At 36.9% G+C, this 20,379-nt stretch overlaps 2 protein-coding genes across 2 annotated transcripts in view; one reads left to right on the forward strand and one right to left on the reverse strand.

The window, feature by feature from the left end:
• Window positions 1-9,637, forward strand: part of LOC145778698 (uncharacterized) — a 56,421-nt gene extending 46,784 nt beyond the window's left edge. Inside the window, exons 19-23 of the mRNA XM_082590254.1 lie at window positions 146-427; window positions 907-1,122; window positions 8,013-8,165; window positions 8,665-8,721; window positions 9,412-9,637. Of these exons, the coding sequence (XP_082446380.1) occupies window positions 146-427; window positions 907-1,122; window positions 8,013-8,165; window positions 8,665-8,721; window positions 9,412-9,458 (755 nt within the window). The 3' untranslated portion in view covers window positions 9,459-9,637. The remainder of the gene's footprint in view (window positions 1-145; window positions 428-906; window positions 1,123-8,012; window positions 8,166-8,664; window positions 8,722-9,411) is intronic.
• Window positions 1-20,379, reverse strand: part of LOC145778750 (NADH-ubiquinone oxidoreductase subunit 8-like) — an 82,010-nt gene that overhangs the window by 52,279 nt on the left and 9,352 nt on the right. The window lies entirely within an intron of this gene.

Consider the following 20,379-nt stretch of genomic DNA (forward strand, 5'->3'; position numbering starts at 1 on the left):
CCATCCATTTTCGTAGGCCACGGTTTTGACACATTTACGCATTTAGCTTTGCTTTGAACCAGATTGCCATTTGAGTATGTAGGAAATAAACTTTGTTTGTATGAACATACTACACAAATTTGATAAGGACTTTCTTACTTTGCAGTTATGGAGCGACCATCTATTAACGTCATCCGCATACAAGACACCTCTTGCACAGTAGCCTACGTGGAAGTGCTTGGTCCAAGTTTCTACAATATTACCGTGTATTTGAACCAAGGCAATAGCCTAGTTAGAACTTACCTTACTCCAAGATTTCAAGTAAAGTCAGAACAATCCATTCGAATTACTGGTTTGACACCAAATCAGGATTACATCGCTTCTGTGTTTGGCACTTCACCCTACGGAATGAAAACTCCCGTAGCCTTTTTGGAGTTTAAAACAGACAGTGAGTAATATAAATGATAGTAAAAACAGAGAGAGACTGTTCACCAGGCATTTGGTAATAAAAATAATTTGCGTTCTTCTGGTGACTATTTACTAGGTTACCTCGTGATGTTAAAGATGATAACTAGCTTTATATAAATGAATTATAAGGAAATAGTTATCAAAACAATCTACTGTATTTATTCGATTCAGGCATTCAGCTTTTGACTTTTTTCGTGATTTTTCTCTGTTATGTTCTAACGATTTAAAATTTTAAATAATGCTTAGTAATTTGTTGAACCAGGCAGCACAAGTTTCCTCGTTTACATTTTTCAACGTCGCTTAAGATTGGAAAGGTGTACACAGAGGCAACGGATGTTGCTTTTCGTGCGCTATCACTCAATGGTTTTATCAAATCAAGAGTGACTTTAAATAGACCCCACAATGTGAACTACTTACAAAGTAACTTCATTTTCTAAATTTTAAAATCTATGTGTATAGCAAAAGCAACTACTACCGCTACTCCTATCAGTCCTATGGAATCTACGTCATTTTCCACATCAACAGTTTTATCAGCTACGCAATCAGACGATGAACTGACTGTCGAAACTGAGCCTGGGTCAGTAAGACCTGATAGTGCACTAAATTCAAGTTTACCTGCTAGCACGAACGCAAGCAAGAAAACCCAAAGCTCAGTACCAAATCTACTATTTGAAGGTAAAAATAAGCAGACAGTATTGGTTCAAGCTTTAGACCAGAAAGGTATTTGCATCTTTGGTTGCAAACTTCCGATGCATTTTGCATGATTTGTCGCTTACTGGATGCGATGATGCATGCTTCTTTGCCTGTGGGGAAAACACCAGCTTGTACCTTACTTAATATTGAACTCAACTCTGTAAGGGTGGTTCAATGATAATTAATAAAGTGGTTCGTGTCTTGTTTTTCTGTTGAATCTGCTCTTAACTAATTGTTCTTTATAACTTTTCATCTTAGTTTTAAGTAATTTCATTATTCCCTCATTTTTTAATGTGAATCACTCAAACACATTTTTTTGTCACTGCAATTCAGTTTTTTTAATCAAGTTATCTTGTTGTTTTTAACGTGCAAAATAGAATTAAAATAGCAGTGCCGATTCCAGAGAAGACTACTAAAAGTAATACAGTTCAGGTCAGCCATTGGCTAAAGCAACTTTTGCACTAATGCTAACACAATAACACTTAGGCTACTTTTCAATAAGTAGGTCTATAGTGTATACAGTCAGTGGCTCCGAGAGGGGGGGAAGTCGGGCCAGTTTCCCCCTTAGCAAAACATTGTAAAGGAAAAACGAGTAGTTTTTTGTTTTTGCACTTTTGAGGAGGGCCATTTTTAGTACTAAAGTAAAAATGTACCAACTAAATAATCAACAAATTCTTAAATGAAATGCGTAGTTCCAACTTCCAAGTATTTCTCAATCATTGTAGATGTCACTCTCGATGCTTCTCATCAAGAACAAATCATTTTCGTGTTAAGGTAGGCGATGTTGAACAGCTTCAAGACGTAAAATCTGAAGCTGAAATGATTTCTGTATCACTGAACGGTTTCGATTGTATTGATAGTTTCAACTTGAAAACTGGTGCTGTTTTAGCTAAGCAGGAACTATTTTTGCTTGACAACTGAATCTTAGCTTCAAAATCTGCGTTGGCCAGACATAGGAAGTTCTATTCAACATAAGTTATCTGGGAAAGTTAAAGATATCAGTTCAAGTACGATTAAAGAAAGTCAACCCTGTATATTTTTTGTTTATGGATCATCATCATCATCCATCATCTCCGCCTGCAGCAGATTGCCCATCAACGTGAGTTATTTGCTTCAAGAGTGGCGATTTTGAGCCAGCTCGCCCAGTGTCGCCAAGTTAAGTCTGGTCCATGATTGGATGTTGTCTTGCCATCGTTTTGGTTGTCTACCACGTTTTCTTTTTTCTTCTACTTTTCTTTCTGTGCAAACTTTGCTGATTCCGAATTGTGATCTTTTAGTGTGGCCGAACAGTTTTAAAACTTTTGATTTTATTAAATTTTGTCATGGTTAAAAGATCTTCTGCTTTCGTGTGGTCAAATAGCCTTTGGGTAGTCATGCTTCTCATGATGTGATTTTGGAAGATAGTGAGTTTTTCTTTATTAGAGTTTTTTGTTTATAGATGTTGCTTATAAGCTAAATTTAGTTGGAATTCATGATGTTGCCTACAGACAGCGTTGTTCAAATGTCTTATCATTTTTGGAGTAGGCTAATTGATTATCTGTAGGCTTGTGGCATTTTTAAAGTTATAGCCCAGTCAGAGGAAAAATTCTGAAAAATCTAAAGAAAGCTGTCCTATCATCTTGCAAAGAAAATTGACTTCGAGAGAGTAATCAAGGCGTGGTGCAGTAAAACCCAATGCTTTACATTACCTTTTTGCAATTGAAGCTCTAAAGACGTTTCTTAAATGCATCAAGTTGGAATCAACAAGAGCTTGATCGGAAGCTGAGTCAATGCTAAAGTAGCCTACAACCATAGCAGTTTTAAATTTGTGACTGCTTTGCATGATGTGGATTACGGTCCTAAACAAGATTCACTGATGAATTTAATGAAATTAAAGGAAGATGTAATCTGAGTAAGAGAAAGCTGAGAAGAGTAGGCTACTACTCGCAAGCTGAAGTTGCAGTGGCAATTATAAATTTAAAAGAAAAGGATTTTCTTTTTCTGAGGACAGAACGCTTTTATAACTCCACTTAACTAGCTGAATCATTCGAAGGAAATGTATTCTACCGTACATTGCAAAGGAGATTCGATAGTTGTTGGAATTGACAAATGTATCAACAAACTCAAACATATCGTCGATGAGTTTGAAGTTCCATAAAAATTTCATCGTATGTCTGTTGTGCAGTTGCGGGCATGTGGGATACAGTTAAACCATTTGTAGGCTACAACAATGACATTTTTCAAGACATTTTGGATGAGTTGGTACTTTTGACAGAAAGCCACACAGCAGACTTCAGCTGCAAACCATAACGAACCACCCCATATTTCGAAAGGTTTTTCCAAATAGTTTTGTTATGATTTTTTTTGTGTTCCGGTAGCTACCTCCAACGGTTGCGCTTTGAGAACGTGGTTTTAGCAATTACGGAAATTTGTAAAGAATTGTTTGCGCTCCAGTAGGCCTATGACTCAAAACCGATTGAAAAGCCTAACTATACATGTTGTGCATCAATTCAAACGTCGCAAAATTTTATCATTTGATGCTGTGATTCGTAACTTTGCATTGCAAAAAGTCCAGAAAGGGTTGAATTAAATCAAGGATGTCAAAAGTCCGGCCCGCGCGCCAACTCCGGCTCACAAGACGTTTTTGTATGGCCCGCGCCTGTTGTTGTACAATGTGTTATTTTTGGCCTGCAGACACACAAAAATCATATAAATTCAACTTGCAGTTTTCAGAAAAATTATTGTGGCTGTTGGCCCGCGAACACTTATTATCAAATCTGGCTAGCGCGGGAAAAAGTTTGAACACTCCTGAATTAAATACTTGGTTGAAATATTTTTGTTGCCTGTAGGCCTATTGTGTGTTTTTATTTACAAAGCTTTCTAGACAAAATAGTTTGGCTCAATGGCATTTTTGCTGCAAGTGTAATCCAGTGATTATTGATGATTTTTACATTGAACGAAGTTCTTTTCATGCTGAGGAAAGTAGGCTAATTTCAGCTTAATACGAACATACAACGCAAGATACAAATTAGTTGTATATTTGCTAAAAAATATTATTGGGCCCATTTTTCGTATTGTTTCCCGACCAGTGCTGACTTCTCTCGGAGGCCCTGTATACAGTAGAGATAAAAACATGCATTCTGTTCCATCTCATAACAGCATGTGATCTTTACCTCTCACCAGATGGACATTCTGAAAACAAACAACTGTTTAAACCAAATTAATAAATCATACGCCTGACAAGTTTCTAGCCCAGATATTAAGTATATGACTGACGTTGTTCATCATCGGCCCTGCCTAAACAAGGCGTCAGTTAGACGGTACGGTACTGTGATTCTCCACAACAATCTGTAACGTGATTTTCCACAATATTTTTCTGATGAGGTTTGCAGAATGTGTAACAATGTAATGTTTAATACAGTAACTTAGTCCATATTAATAGATTTTAAAAAATTTAACCACAAGAAACCACAAGGACATTTTGTCCACGTGTCCACATTTAACCACATTAAATGTCCACATTAAACCACGAGGACATTTTGTCCTCGTGGTTTATATTCAACTCAACTTACAACTTCTATATTCGACTCAACTGCATAAAGGCGGTGACGCAAAATAGTGTTTTAGAAAGTCGTAATTGACAGGGTCACTGACAACGCGTTTTTTGATCAAAACGTTCATGATACCATGACCGACTAACTGCATTAAATTTAACCAACTGATTTTTAATCATTTCATTGTGAATTTGTGTTACTTAAGTGCTTAAACCGGACTTGCCAGGTAGCCGTTTTTAAAACTCGTTTTGGTTTGAAGCATTCTGTAACAACGTAGTTCATGACCGCAAATGCTGGTGTAAATCAAACTTCACAAATTTATTGTGCTTTTTTTCTTTCATACAATTTCTTTGCAATGTCTTTACGTAACTACCATGCGTTAAGGTAGATGCCTGGTAAATGGTCTTATTTAATTTTTTTGATTTTATACCAGCATGTTTTCATTATTATCGTCAGAACTTAGATCTTAGAAATTAAAATATTTGAATGGTGATTGGTGTCGTGTTTTTCGTGATACGTTGTAACTTGTAACCAAAATATTACAATATTACAAGCTTACAACTTGTAAGCTTGTTGCTTTTTAACAATCTAAGTAAAACCAGTTGAAGTTGCCGTTTTCACATGGTTTTGATATTGCATTATTTTCCATCTAGCAACGTTGAAACGATGTAAAAATGGATACTTTTACTGGTTCGAAACCGTGCTAAAAATTCAGCTTTGAAATTAAAATGTTTCAAAACTTTGAGATAGTTTGTTTCGTAGAGACGTAAAATTTCTTTGTTTTAGTTTCAAAGCTGAAGAAAAGCGATTTTGTTTTGATTACGACACAAAACTAGTTGCCAATCGTTTAAGTTTACTAGTGCGCAGTGCTGAAATATTTTGAGGTTTTATAATGTTTCGTTTCGACACAAAATCTTTTGCTTTCATTTTGTTCTATTTCAAATTAAGTTCTTGTAAAGAATTTCGTTTTGTTTGGACCGAAATTTTTGTTTCCAAAAGCCCTGTTATGAGCACAGCTGCACAGTAACGAGATAGGCTACAGATCAGTAGCCATTACCTGACCTTTCCCCCTGAAGAAGTCAGTCATGTCTGATTGACGAAACGTCGAAGTAAATACTTTTAGTCTATTGAAATTCAAGATAGTACAGGTGCAACAAAAGTTTTAAAGCAACTCATGTTGTCTGGCTGATGTCTTTAACTTAGTAAAGCCTTTGTGTTTGTCCCAATCGGGTCCAAATATCGGTCAGCTAAACATTGAATGCAAACGTTGTCCAGGGAAGATCAATAAAAGACATGAAAAGACAATCACTCTGGATGGGAACAAACTGGAAGTGGTTGAAAAGTTTTGCTTCTTGGGAGATGTTTTGAGTATGGATGGAAGAGTGCAAGATTCGGTAATATTAAGAATAAGAGCTGGTTGGAAAAAAATCAAAGAAGGGTTCGGAATTCTGTGTGGAATATTGCTACCCATGAAATGGAAGGCATTGTTTAGGCTATAAGAGATGCATAAGAAGTACAATATGCTATGGAGCTAATAGATAGGGCACTGGGATCAAAGATATGAACAGGATAGAAGCAACGGAAAGGAGACTGCTCCGAATGATCTATAAAAAAAAATTAAAAGATAAAAGTAGAAATGAAAGTATTTCAAAATGACCCAAGTAAAAACCATCCTGAGTTTCTTAGAAGCCACCGTTTGCTGTAGTATGGGCATGTGGAAGGCCTATGTCTGATGACAACCCAGACAGCAAATCAGTTGTTTTTTATATTGGTTCAATGAGTACGAACGTTGAAATAATGTAAAAAGTGATTGATTTGCTGTCTGGGAAGGCTCTAGTAATGCCAAAAAAGATTTCTGTCCAGAGAAAGACAACTGAAAGACAAAACAAGAGATAACTAGAGTTGGTGAAAGATATCAATGCGAGGAGTTTGGATAGGATTAACCCCAACAATCGGAAAGCAATGCCAAAGAGCTGCAAAAACTGGTGGACTCCTGCTAGTGGGGACAAACGCCTGGAATCACCTATTAAAGAAGAGACAAAATGGATGGTGATGATACCATATAGGCTGACTCTCAACTGACACCTGCATTTAATGTAGGCTACTGCACGGTGTGCTGACGAATCCTGTGAAGTTGTTTGGTAACCCGACATTCGAGTTTATGTTACAAGCCTATAAACGTTTTCAGTTGCAAATACTGCCCAGAAATATGTGTAGGCCAAAGGCAAAGCGTTGCGCAAGTGACAACAGTTAGGCTACATATGAAAGCTTAAAGAATGTTGCAAGTTTATCTTCCAACTATCGTCAAAGCATTCCAGTGAGTGACAAAAAGGAAACACCTTCAGAGTTGGAAACCAAAATCGAAACATGTGTTAAACCATGAAAACCTTAACCACATGGACAGGAAAAATCTACAAACACTGCCTTTAAATAACATTCTAGAAATAGGCGATTGACTTATTAATTATGAACTAATTCGTGGAGGGGCCAGAGAACTACTAGAAGCTTCTTTGTCAAAAGTAAATCATAAACCTAATTGATACTAATAGTAGGTCAATGCTGTCTGGATCGTCTAAAAAAAGCCTAAAAAACGCCTTCGTGTATAAATTGGCATTAAAAAAAACAAGAAAAATTGCAGAAAATTGTCAGGCTACTGGTACTCCATTACGTACCGTAGCCTACTCTACTCTATAAGAACCAAGACTAAAGACGCCACAAAGATCTTTAAATTATCAAATTCTTGGATGTGCTACTTAATTCTCAAAAGAAGTTGACTGCTATGTAAATTCTAATCAAGCAGAAATTAATTATTACAATGCCTGAATTAGACAAATTGTAGCCTACGTAACCACGGAGATACATTCTCATCCATTCCAAAATCCAGCGATATTTTAAGTTAAAAAAAGTACACAGCAACTCCTAATTTCACACCTAAACAATAAATTTTCAGGTCGGCTTTGACAAAATTGTGTTTTAAACTGATGTGACACTAAAAGACTTCAGCGAAGCAATAGAAACTTTTTTATTATGTCAGAAAAGTAGTCTGTTTAGGTACCGACTACCGTATCACAAACAGTAAATTTTTTTGAAATGTCCAAACTTTTCAACCCCCATGTTCAACGGGTAAACGTTATTTTTTAGCACTAAAATTAAGATTTTAGGTGTTTATGCATATGTCTTCACATTTCGAGGGGGTTAGAGCAAAAATTTTGGTCTAAGGCCCCCCCTCTCACTAACCTAAGCGACATCAGGAAGCATTGTATTTCTCTTTCTGTCTGCATGAAATTTTCACAAGTTTTCCACACTTCATGCTTTAATGAAGTTTTCACGTGTTTATAGATGACATTGGAACATACCTGGCTCAAGCGAATGGAAATGCAATGGTATTCCTCGCCGTTCTTGTTGTTTTTGCGGTGGTGGCCGTGTTCATTTCAATCGTTTTCTTGCAAAACCGCTGGAGTATAGGAATGGGAACAACAGAAATTAAAACCAGTAAGTTTTTGAAAATGCGTTTTATAGAAAATCTGCTATAAATATTTGCAATAGGCCCATGTAGTCACGAACTCTTTAATTAGGTTTTGCTGCTGTTGTTGGAGCTTGTCATCACCCGCATTGCTCCCATGAAAAGTTTTTGATTTTGGTTATTATCCTGACTACCTTTTTTAGAGGTTTATATTTGTTTATTGCAATTGCAAGGGATATCTGACAAAGTGCTTCACAGGAAAAGCGGTAACAGCAACCTGGGTAGCAAGATTTGTTCATTTCACATCGTTTGAACGTCGGGCGTTGTGTCGTGTTGCTCAGATAGGTTAAAACTACTCATTTTTTTTCACTGGCTGCAGCAAAAGCTTGAGCTGACTGGGAGAATCCAAACGACGCTTAACAAAAAAAAAAATTTGCACTTTAATATGTTATTGACATGTAAGCTAATGAACCTTTTAGATATATTAAATCTCATTAACGAACTTTAACGACATATTTTTCCACGCAGATGAAATTAAGTTGAAGAGAAAGTGGTTATTATTTTGGTCTATACAAGATGACAAAGGTAAGCTTTTTATCCACTGCTCCTGTCGCTGTCACTTCCATCTAAGTAAAGCCGCAAAACACGTGATGGCATCATATTCATATGGCGAATTGCGAATAACATAATGCGCCTCAGCAAAGTAGATTGAATTAAACGACGAACCAATTTCAAGATTTGAAACATACGTCTCTAAAGATAATAAGTGATACGAGCTATGTAATCCTTCTGAAAAAGTTTTCAAGGAAGACTAAGAAAGCAATGATCCGTGAAAAGAGTTATTTATGAATGCAATGACGCAACATGATCCATGTGTGCGCTTGCTCGCGCACTTCTGCATTCTGGAGGCATGAAGATAGAATTTAGCTTTGAGGTACTTACCCAGCCAGCAAAATGAGCAAATTAACCGTTTTTTACATTTATTCAACGTCTGCAGACGCCAAATCAATGTAAAAAGGTTGATTTGCTATCTGGGTAAGTTTTAGCGAGGGACACGAAGGTGAAAGTTGCATATAGGCTGTAGCATGTGTAGCCTGTAGCTATTGAAGTAAGGGGTACCGGTAATTGAAACTTTAAAACAGCTTTTTTTACAAAAGAATGCAAAAAAATTTTCACACTTAAATTCAATCTTTTTGTAATACCTGAACATGTTGTTTCGTATGAAAATTAACGTCACAAAACATAAATTAAAACCATTTTTGTATAACGGTGCAGAAAATGAAGTGACTCCTGGCAAGGCCACCAAGAACGGTACTTATTGAAGATATTAACCAGCTAATAGCAAACCAGTGTAGGAAAAGTTGATGGCATTTAAACTTGTACAGCATTGTGAGCAGCACATCATCCTTCAAGTTTTGCTGTTAGCTATCTGTGGGTGTGTGGAAACGTAATGAGCCTCCGTATAAAGTAATTAAGTAATGTATGCAATAAAGAAAAAAAAGCGCAGTTATGTATAAAAGCAGTTCTGGTATCTTTAATGCGTGCAACTTATTCTGAAAAATTCTAAAAGTTTTGGACGTGTACCAGTCTAATCACTCAAGCACGCACTTTTTCAATGACACGGCGCTTATCCGGAAGCCAATGGCCACCTTCAGGTTAAAATTAGTTTACAAAATCTTTTTTTAATTGCTTTCTTTCCAAGAATATTATTTCAAATTCTAGTATTTTATTATTTTGGTTTTAAAGCAACATGTTAAGCTCATCTTTACATCACACATTTCAGTGAAAATTAAGTTATTCTGCTGTTTAAGTAATTACACATTACACCACAGTTTACCAGTATTATCTGAGGTATAGCCAGCATCCTTACCAGCATCTCGTTTGTTGTAGTAAACCTTATCTTGGTTCCAAGAGACAGGATAGACTTACAGCTGCCACAGGTTATTGTCACGTTTTCGCTTGATTTGAAGCAATGAAGCATCTTTATCAAGGTCTCAAGTTTTGGTTGAAAATTATATTTTGCATTCACATTTTAAATAAGTTAAAGACTATCATCACTCTTCTGCTGTTTAGAGTTTACTTGTTCCAGACTTATAGGCTGCTGAGCTTAATCAAAGTTTCTTTGGTCTAAAGCAGGGGTCACCAAACTACGGCCCGCGGGCCGGAACCAGCCAGCGAACTTATTTCATCCGGCCCGCCACGTGCTGCGGAAATAACAGCTGCACTACAACTGTTAAGGAAAAAAGTTACCAAACATTTTGTAAAGGACTGACGTTGCTGTTCATCATTAGGCCGCTACATACGGGGCAGCCTAGGCCAGGGATGTCCAACCTACGGCCCGCTAATCATGTTCACTTCAAGTAGGCCTAGTATTTTGAACTTTGGATCTTAGCCTAATTAAAATGTACCAGTCTGTTGTCAGGGGCATAGTAATAGTAACTTATAGTATGAGAGCAACAGGATTATATATAAGTCCGATTATATCTAAAGTTCGATGCCTCAGTAGAGCAGCCACCTAAAAAAGATTTCAATTATTGTCACCCGAAATAAAACAGTTCATGGATAAAAAGAAACAAAACGCGAACTTGATAGAAAATGAAGAATAGTTGAATGATTTGTGTTTCTTAGTTGACATCACAGAAATGCTAGCTGAACTCAATTTGCATTTACAAGGGAAAGGTCAGTTAAGTACTTCAATGATCCAGCGAATAAGTAGCTTTACCATGAAATTAAAACTTTTCATAGCACAACTGAAAGCTGGCGCAATTGCATATTTTTGTAGTCTATCGGAAAGAGCTCAAGACTGTTCTGTAAAATATGAAAAGTAAGATAAGTTATGTGAACTACCACACTGGTTTACTTGTAGAATTGAAGATTTGCTTGAAGAGTTTACAGTCAGATTTTCTGACTTCAAAAAATTGAAATTGAATTAAAATTATTCAGTGACCCAGTTTCATTTCAGTGTGATAAAGCGCCACTCGAGTTCCAACTTGAACTGATTGAACTGCAAAGTCGAGAAAGTTTGAAAACTTTACTCAGAGAACACAATCTTCCTTTATTTTATAAGAATTACATTCATGTAATGAAATTAATAAATTAGTTAGTTTGTCCAGAAAATTATTGTACATGTGGGGCAGCACACATTGTTGTGAGCAGTTATTTTCATCTATGAAAAACATAAAAAACTGCAGAAAGAAACAGACTGACCGACTGACACTTAGCAAACATCCTAAGAATCAAGACAACGTTCTTTAATGTAAATTGCAAATGTTGATAACATCTTAGCTGGTAAACAATGTCAAAGATATTGTAGAAATAATTTTTTGTTTTTTTCTATGTATGTGTTATTTGTTCCCATTTTCAAAGATGAAATTAATGGTTTTTAATTGTTACTTTATGTACCCATTTTTCTTGAAATGTAATAGATTCTGCGGCCCATTGAATCATTTCAAGTGACAATGCGGCCCACTTTAATAAAAGCTTGAACATCCCTGACCTAGGCCAAATTTGGAAAGATGAATGTTTTTTCAAGAGCACGATGCCTGAAGTGTATCACAGTGCAGGAGTAACTTTTCCAGCAACCTTTCGATGTTCATCACAACTTTGCTATTCCACCGCTGACTTTGTTATTTATTGTGCTCAATTCAAGTCAATGGAGATTCTAAATAGTTGTGTATCTTTTCGCAATTTGCATCCGGCCCGCAATTAATGTCGCAGCAATCCGGCTCTCAGAGAAAAAAGATTGGTGACCCCTGGTCTAAAGTTTATGACGCCTTTGGAACTAAAAATTGTTTTCGATAAGTATAAAAGGCCTTGTAACGCAGCAACAGTTTACATGCTGCATTTTTATAAATTAGAAATCAATTCCGCTATAGTTATGGTATCTTCTTCAGTTTCACAACATCAAGAGTAAAATCCAAATTCTCTCAGACTCGGATAGCATAGTGGATATTTGGAGTTTACTCCTACATTATTCACAACACATTGTCAGAGATTTCTAGACAGTTTGGTATTTTTCTAGTCTGGCATCCCTGTAGCTTAGTCTACTTTAAATGTATTTTAAGAAGCAAGCTATGACTATCCATGCACTGAGGTCCGAGAATATCTGCAGCTGAGTTTTTAATATCACATTTTTTGTTGAAAATACAGTACACTGTCAAATTTCTAGCAAGTTTTGCTCGTGGTATCCTACTGTAGTTGGTAATTTGATCTAGGAACAAGACTCGTTATCTTAGAAAATTAAGCAGCTGAAAGTTAATAGCAGAATGTCATACTTTTAAAAACTCGAAGGAATACCTGAGCTGCGGTGCAGGCAAAGAAAATAGACGTATTGTGATACGTTCTGACGTTAAGGTCTTGTTTCGCCAAGTCACCCAATTGTCATTGCCAGCAGAAGGCCTTACATTTTGATACCACCTTCAATAACAATCTTAGTTTGCTTACGCTTATCTACATCTTTGAGCTAGATTTCTTGTTTTTCATTTGAGAGTTTTAGCTGACTGGATGTCGTGTCGGTTTGACGTTCCATAACTTTTATCACAGAAAAAATAGCCAGAATGAAAAAAAATTAAAACTGGAGATGTTGGCTCAGACTGCCAAGAAAACAGACAAACTTTTCCTCCAAGAAGATGTAAAGTCCAAGCCAGGCTATTCGCTTAGGTTGTCTAGCCTGTGCATCTACTGGGTGTAGCCCAGCAGATATTAACAAAAAGTAGGGAAAAACATGTCCATGTTTAAGGTGTTCTACTGTACTTTCAGTATAAACATGAAATAGGCCTACAATGGCTTGTAAAATAATCAGATTATTTACTTATGTCATCACTCATCAGTTTGTTTTGTCAGTAGTGTTCGTTCAAAGCGCTATCTACAAGGGTTCTACTCGAAATTGATCGTTTTTGCAATTCTGTTAAAAAGCAAGCCTGAAAAAAACAATTTGCATGCTTGATAAATTATAAGCAGAAATCGACTGATGAAAATAAAAAAGGGGTCGAAAACATATTTAACACTTCTTTGCAACGTTTTTAGACAAACTACACTTGCAATGCGATAGCTTTGGCCTACATCGTTGTGGCTTATATCAGGCTTACTTATACCTGTACTTAGGGATATTTCAGGGAAATCAAGAAATCCCTGGGATAAGTTATAACGTACCGAATGGCAGTTATTGCAAACCTTTAAGTTCAAGAAACATTTTTTACTTGAGCTAGTAGGCTATTTTTTTGTATTTTTTTCCAAATTGCTCATTATTAAACCTTACATGATGATTTTGGGATTTAGGAGTAGCCTATTTTCGTTCTTTTTACCTTGGATTATTTTAACATTAGACACATCACAAACAAGGGGTTATGTTGCTGACTTGCTGCTGTATGTTGGTGTATGAAATGCAGGAAAATTGATAGGACAAATATGAAAAACACAACCACAATCAGCAAAAGTGGGAAAAACTAACCGGAAAGGGCGATCTGGTGCTATGACACTTCCTCAAATGGCCGATCAACCTAATACAGAAAGTAATCACTAAGAAAACAAATCAATAGCTTTTTTTCCCTAAAAGTCTGAACCTTAAAACATTTGACCAAGCTAACACAATTACACAATAGTATTTCAATAAAATTTTATTTATGTTGTGGAACGGGTTGTTGGTTGTGAAATGAGAGATGTCAATTCTGACTAACGACAGTAGGTTTGACAAATACCGTCAGGCAACAGTCCCGTTGGTTTAAAATACGAACCGAAAATCGAATTATTTCAGCAAGCAACGTAATATTTTGCATGTCTTGATAAAGCGTTAGAAAGTTAATGATATAATTCCATTCCAAGATCTTCCATTCCTTTCCATCCTTGACATTTTCCATCTTCCATCCCAAAATCTGTCTTCCATTTCATCTTGCATCCCATTCCCTGACTAACCGTACTAAACCAACATTCATGCTCGTGTTCCTAATAAGAATGCTTCAATTAAAGAAACATCTTACATTTTTGAAAAGGTCGGGCCGAGTTGGAAAAAGGTGGTTTATAGACGAGCGCTTTGTCATCACAAGCTCATGCGCCAATTTGACGATTGAAGAGGAGAATTGGAAGCAATTACTCAATTTGCTAGTAGGCCTACCGTACTTAACTTACTGTTATTTATTTTTTTTACTGAAAAGCTTATTTTTTCAATTTGTATTATGTAGAAGCCTCATCGTGTTATCGAAATTATAATGGAATTTTTTTATTCAGCCTGCTGTTTGTCAAACATCCTCGGCCATAGGCTATGGGGTGGTAGTCTAGGATTGTTTAAAACAAAGTTAGCCTACTTCATATCGTTGCAAACTTCTTTGTAGCCGCTTGCTTTTGTTTCGAATTATTTTTTATAAAACATTTCGTTTTGTTTCCACCGACAATTTCGTACAGCAATGGAGAAAAATTCCGTAGCGTAATAGATAGCTTAACAAGACTAGCCCACGTAGCCTATTTCCAAAAGTAGCCTACAAGCACAACCAGCATATGCTTTCCCATACATTTGTGAAAACTAACTATCTTGTCTTTATTTTAGACATAAACCATAAAATTTTGAGATAGGCCTATGTCAAATTTTATTTTGATTTGTTTTAAGCAGTTGCGCAGTTGGAGGAGGGAGCAAAGAGAGACATCGGGTGTAATAGCCCTACTAATGGACGCCAAATTTAGTTCACATTTAAAATAACCGTGTAACCTAGGTTTACTCGAAGCGTAAAAATACTGTAGTCCACTGTAATTCTAATTTCAGCTTTTCTATCCTAAAAATCCTGAAGGCTAAAGCAGTGGTTCTCAATCTTTTTTTTTCTTGGCTGGCCCCTTTTGGTGTTTTCGAAGCGGTCGCTAACCCCTATATGATGTTTATCTGAAATTTTGGTATATCGCGTCTCTTTGACTACAATAGTTTATATGATTTTTTTAGTTAGGAAACCTATTCTTTGTGCGATATTTTTTGAAACTTTAAACAACGCACCAGTGTGTTGCGACGTAGGCCTACAGTTTGAGAATCACTGTAATACACAAATAAAGCACAATCAATTTTTTATTTCGTAATTTAGCAATCATGCTGCCAACTCGGAAACTTTTACGGAATCCTTTGGGTCCGCAGACCCCCGGTTGAGAACCACTGTTGTAACGCATCATGTGTCATGGCTCACACGTTGTAGACGCATAAAATGTCGTTGTTAAAATTATATGGAAAATTGGTTTCGATGGAAAACTGTATTGTTTTAATTTTGTTTCGAATCCTGTTTGTTGTAAAATTTTATTTTTTATTTTTAATGACTGCCTATTTATTTCTTCGACCATTCGAAATGCTTGTCCTTTAAAAATACGTTATAGGCTATGTGGCCATGTGACTAGGTCACTATAGCAAGTTTTCAATTAATTGGTTGAATCTTTATCCTAGGACTGGGAAACCTTCTTTGAGAGCTTAATCCTGGCATTTTCGTATAGGCCTACTTGTAGAGGCTTTAATTAAACCATCGAGGCCGGCCACCGACATTGACAGAGGGAAGTTTCCGATTGTTGAACTGTTGTTGGAGGGAAATTATTCTATTCAGTAGGTGCCTGCAAATGGAAAGCAGTCCTTATAATGCGTTGCTCAAGTGCTCATCCCGAGAGTCGGACCAACGCCGCTTATAATCTGGAGGCTTCTTCGCTCACTAAGTCATGCGTTACCAACTGAGATATCGAGATGGATAGTTAGATATCGGATAAATAGTTAAGAGCATTTTAATTGACTGACGCTCACCTAAACTTTGTTAAATGTCCTAGTATTACCAAACAATACTTAAAATAGGCTACTCTTAGTCTTGTGCATAAAGTGTGTTTTTGCTGACTATTTTTTATGTAGGCCTACTTGGTTTGTATTATAAAAATGCAAGCCACGTTGGAGCCTCGTCCTCCATAGCTCAGTTGGTTAGGAGCCTGACTTTACGAAAGGTGAAAACTGCAAGATCAAGCAGCGCTGATTCGACTCTCGGGGTGTGCAATTGAGCAAGGGACTTTAAAGACTGCTCTCCATTTAATGGCTAGCAGATGAAGTGTTTCACAGACAACAACAATCGGAAATTGCATTTTGTCAAACTCGGTGACACGTCTTGCGTCAGTGGTTTAAAGCATTTACAAGTATGCAAAACATCAAGGATTAAGCTCTAAGCAGAAGCTTCCTCAATCCAAAAATAATGATTCTCTCAATTAATTTGCGAATTGTCCCTTTGTTTTTGTCATTTTATCTTCTGAAAAGCGTAAAAAAAACGTTAGACTATACTTTGAGCAAGTTAGATCATTTCAAGTCTTTGGAAAGGCTAACTTGACGAGCCAACTTTTGTACAAACACCGACAATGCAGTTTTGTCTTTCTGTCAACATCAGTGTCAAAGGGCGGGGAAACCCAAATTAACTTTTTGCGAGTTTTTTGTTTCAGCATGATGTCATTATGTAGAACATGCGTTTTAGCAAAAAAAATCCAAATTTTGTTGCCCTCGTCTCGCTAAGGCCGCTTTTGTTTGATCCCCGTTTGCGAGGTCTCCCCAGACAGCAAAAACCGTCATTTTTACATTGATTCAATGTCTGCACACTTTGAATCAATGTAAAAATGACGGATTTTGCTGTTTGGGTCGCGCGCATCAAGCTGTGATGCTGTTCGCTGTGACGTCACAAGGTACATATAGTTGTAGCCAAAAGTTTAAGACCAGACTTGATTTATGACCATTTTTGCATTACTTCAAAATACTGCATCATATATTGTTTCAGTTGCATCATCTTATATCTGATGCAGTATTTTGATGTAATGCAAAAATGGTCATAAATCAAGTCTGGTCTTAAACTTTTGGCTACAACTATATGTACCTTGTGACGTCTCAGCGAACAGCATCACAGTTTGATGCGCAATGAGACCTCGCAAACGGGTATCAAACAAAAGCGGCCTTAGCGAGACGAGGGCAACAAAATTTGGATATTTTTATTGCTAAAACGCATGTTGTCCACAATGACATCACGCTGAAACGAAAAACTCGCAAAGTTAATTTGGGTTTCCCCGCCCTTTAAAACAACATTTGAACGGTTAAAATTCTATGTAGGTCTACAATTTATAGGTCTACGTCGGCGTTTTGTAGCTTCCACTTTTTCTCCTACTGTGGCAAGCATTGTATTTCCTCGTGCACGGACATTTTGCCGAAAGGACATTTTGCCAAAAGACATTTTGCCGAAAGACATTTTGCCGAAAGACATTTTGCCGATGGACAAATTGCCGAAAGGACTAAGGTTGTGAACGATAGACTAAAACACATTGTAGAGAATATCGATAGGCCTACATATAACACTAAAATGAGTTTCGGCAAAATGTCCATTTAGAAAAATGTCTTTCGGCAAAATGTCCTTTCGGCAAAATGTCTTTCGGCAAAATGTCTTTCGGCAAAATGTCCTTTCGGCAAAATGTCCGGGTATCGTATTTCCTTTCGATGGTCAGAAACACACCAAACTGATGTAGGCTATTTACAGTTTTTGTTGCAGTTGATCGATTTTGATAGCCATGTTCATAATAAAATCCACAAAACTAATTTATCTTTTTTAGCCTATAAGACGCAGCTTCTTCCAACATTTGTAAGCCATGTATGGTGTTGGATGCGTGTAGGCGATGGAGTAAATTTATCATATCGTTAGCACTTTGCTCTAATGCGCTGCATTTGCAAGTCACTCAGGAACCAACCTCCGTTAGTGAAAGCTACAAAGAATACTAAAAATATGCAATGTGCACCTCATGCCAAGTCGATAGGCTATACCTGATTGCACAATTGGTTAAGGCTTAAGTGCTTAGCTGTAGGAAGCAGCGGCAAAATGGATAAAATAATTCACAAGCAACAATAACAAAAGGAAACTTTGTCCTGTTGATCGAGGTGACCGGGCTTACGTGACCAAACCAGTGCTTCAAAGCTTTTACAATCATAACCTACCAAACTGTCAAAATGAAGCGACCACAAAGGATTTCTCCGTAGCCGTAGAAAAGTGAAACATTTTGGGGTGGCGAACAAACTTTGTCTTTGTAAATATACTTTCAAAAACGCAACATTACTCACAATCTCTGAGGTGGTGTAGGCTATAGTTTAATAACTTACAGGAGTCGGAAACCTCTTTAGGTAAGAAAGCTATAGATTTGGAAATATATTTCCGTAAGAACCATATAATGCTTCAACACTTAATAGCCTACAACCATCTATGACACAACTAGCATGTAGCCTAGTGGCAGGTGATGAGTTGCAAAAGTTGGGCCATGTGTTTATTGAAGATGAGAAAGTCAGCTAGGGGTGTGGGAGACCTTCTCAGTGGCTCCGAGAGGGAGGGGAAGTCGGGCCAGTTTCCCCCCTACCAAAACATTGTAAAGGAAAAACGAGTAGTTTTTTGTTTTTGCACTTTTGAGGGGGGCCCATTTTTAGTACTAAAGTAAAAATGTACCAACTAAATAATCAACAAAATCTTAAATGAAGTGCGTAGTTCCAAGTATTTCTCAATCATTGTAAATGTCACTCTCGATGCTTCTCTTCAAGAACAAATCATTTTCGTGTTAAGGTAGGCGATGTTGAACAGCTTCAAGACGTAAAATCTGAAGCTGAAATGATTTCTGTATCACTGAACGGTTTCGATTCTATTGATAGTGTCAACTTGAAAACTGGTGCTGTTTTAGCTAAGCGGAACTATTTTTGCTTGACAACTGAACCTTAACTTCAAAATCTACGTTGGCCAGGCATAAGATGTTGTATCCGACATAAGTTAACTGGAAAAGTTAAAGGTATCAGTCCAAGCACGATTAAAGAATGTCAACCCTGTATATTTTTTGATCATCATCATCATCAGTCATGATCTTCGCCTGCAGCAGATTGCGCATCAACATGAGTTATTTGCTTCCAAGAGTGGCGATTTTGAGCCAGCTGACCCGGTGTCGCCAAGTTGAGTCCGGTCCATGATTGGACGTTGTCTTGCCATCGTTTTGGTTGTCTACCACGTTTTCTTTTTCCTTCTACTTTTCCTTCTGTGCAAACTTTGCTGATTCCGAATTGTGATCTTTTAGTGTGGCCGAACAGTTTTAAAACTTTTGATTTTATTGACTTATTGCTGCATTTGGATGTAATTTTGTCATAGTTAAAAGATCTTCTGTTTTCGTGTGGTCAAGTAGCCTTTTGTTGGTCATGCTTCTCATGATGTGATTTTGGAAGGTACCGTAGTGAGTTTATTCTTTATTTAAGTTTTTTGTTTATGGATGTTGTTGCTTAAATCCAGAGGTGGGCAGTAACTAGTTACAAAAGTAACTAGTTACTGTAACTAGTTACTTTTTGAGTAACTGTAACGGTAACTTCGTTACTATTTTCCAAAAGTAACGAAACGCAGTAACTAGTTCCTATTTTAGCACTTTTTCAACAGTTACAGTTACAAGTTACTTTTGTATTGAAATTTATGGTTCTAATTGCCGTCCATTACTCTGCACATGTTTGTGTCATGCTTTATGCGTGTTTGCTGCGCGTTGCTCAATAATGCATTCTTCTCGCAGCTGTATCGGAGCAGCACTGTTCATGCGCGGCGCTCTTGTTTTGTGATCTTATGGAGCAGAATTGCCATATTGGCAAATTCATCGCCAAAATCCAGAAATCTGGCGATTTTTTAAGACGTTTGGCTTCATATTTATGGTTTGGCGATTTGGCTTTTTTTTTAGCGCTTTTTGAGAACTGATTTGGTTAAATTAATTGCTTTTGGTGATTGATCAGTATGTGACTTTCTATGCAATGTTTAGCAAAAGTGTTTGGCGACACTTGATAGCTCAGTTCATGCTTGTCGTATAGCTGCCAGAGGTGTACAGGAGTCGTATTTTTGGAGTATTTAGGACCCGGAGTCTCGGTGTTACGTTCACTGTTCGCAACCTTATTACATCATTGTTTTCTCGATTCAAAATTGGAAGTCGATGTCTAAGTAACTTCGAGTCATAGCAGAGAAAACAAATTATTTCCTTTGTTTCGAGCATTTAAAGAGAATATAGTTTCGGGAGAGAGTTTTCTTTTTTGTACCAATATATTATTTAAACTTTTTGAAAGCAACTATAACTAACTGACTATAAGCATCAAGAAACACGCAACGATTATAAGCAATAGTGTGGAAAACAGACAGACGGAAAACAAACTACATTAGGAAAAGGCAACTGCGTAACTAGAAAAGAATTTGCACCACAGGGTGCGTGATAGGCTACATCTAATAA

Source organism: Aplidium turbinatum, chromosome 1 (genome assembly GCF_918807975.1).
Source record: "Aplidium turbinatum chromosome 1, kaAplTurb1.1, whole genome shotgun sequence".
Classification (NCBI taxonomy): Eukaryota; Metazoa; Chordata; class Ascidiacea; order Aplousobranchia; family Polyclinidae; genus Aplidium; species Aplidium turbinatum.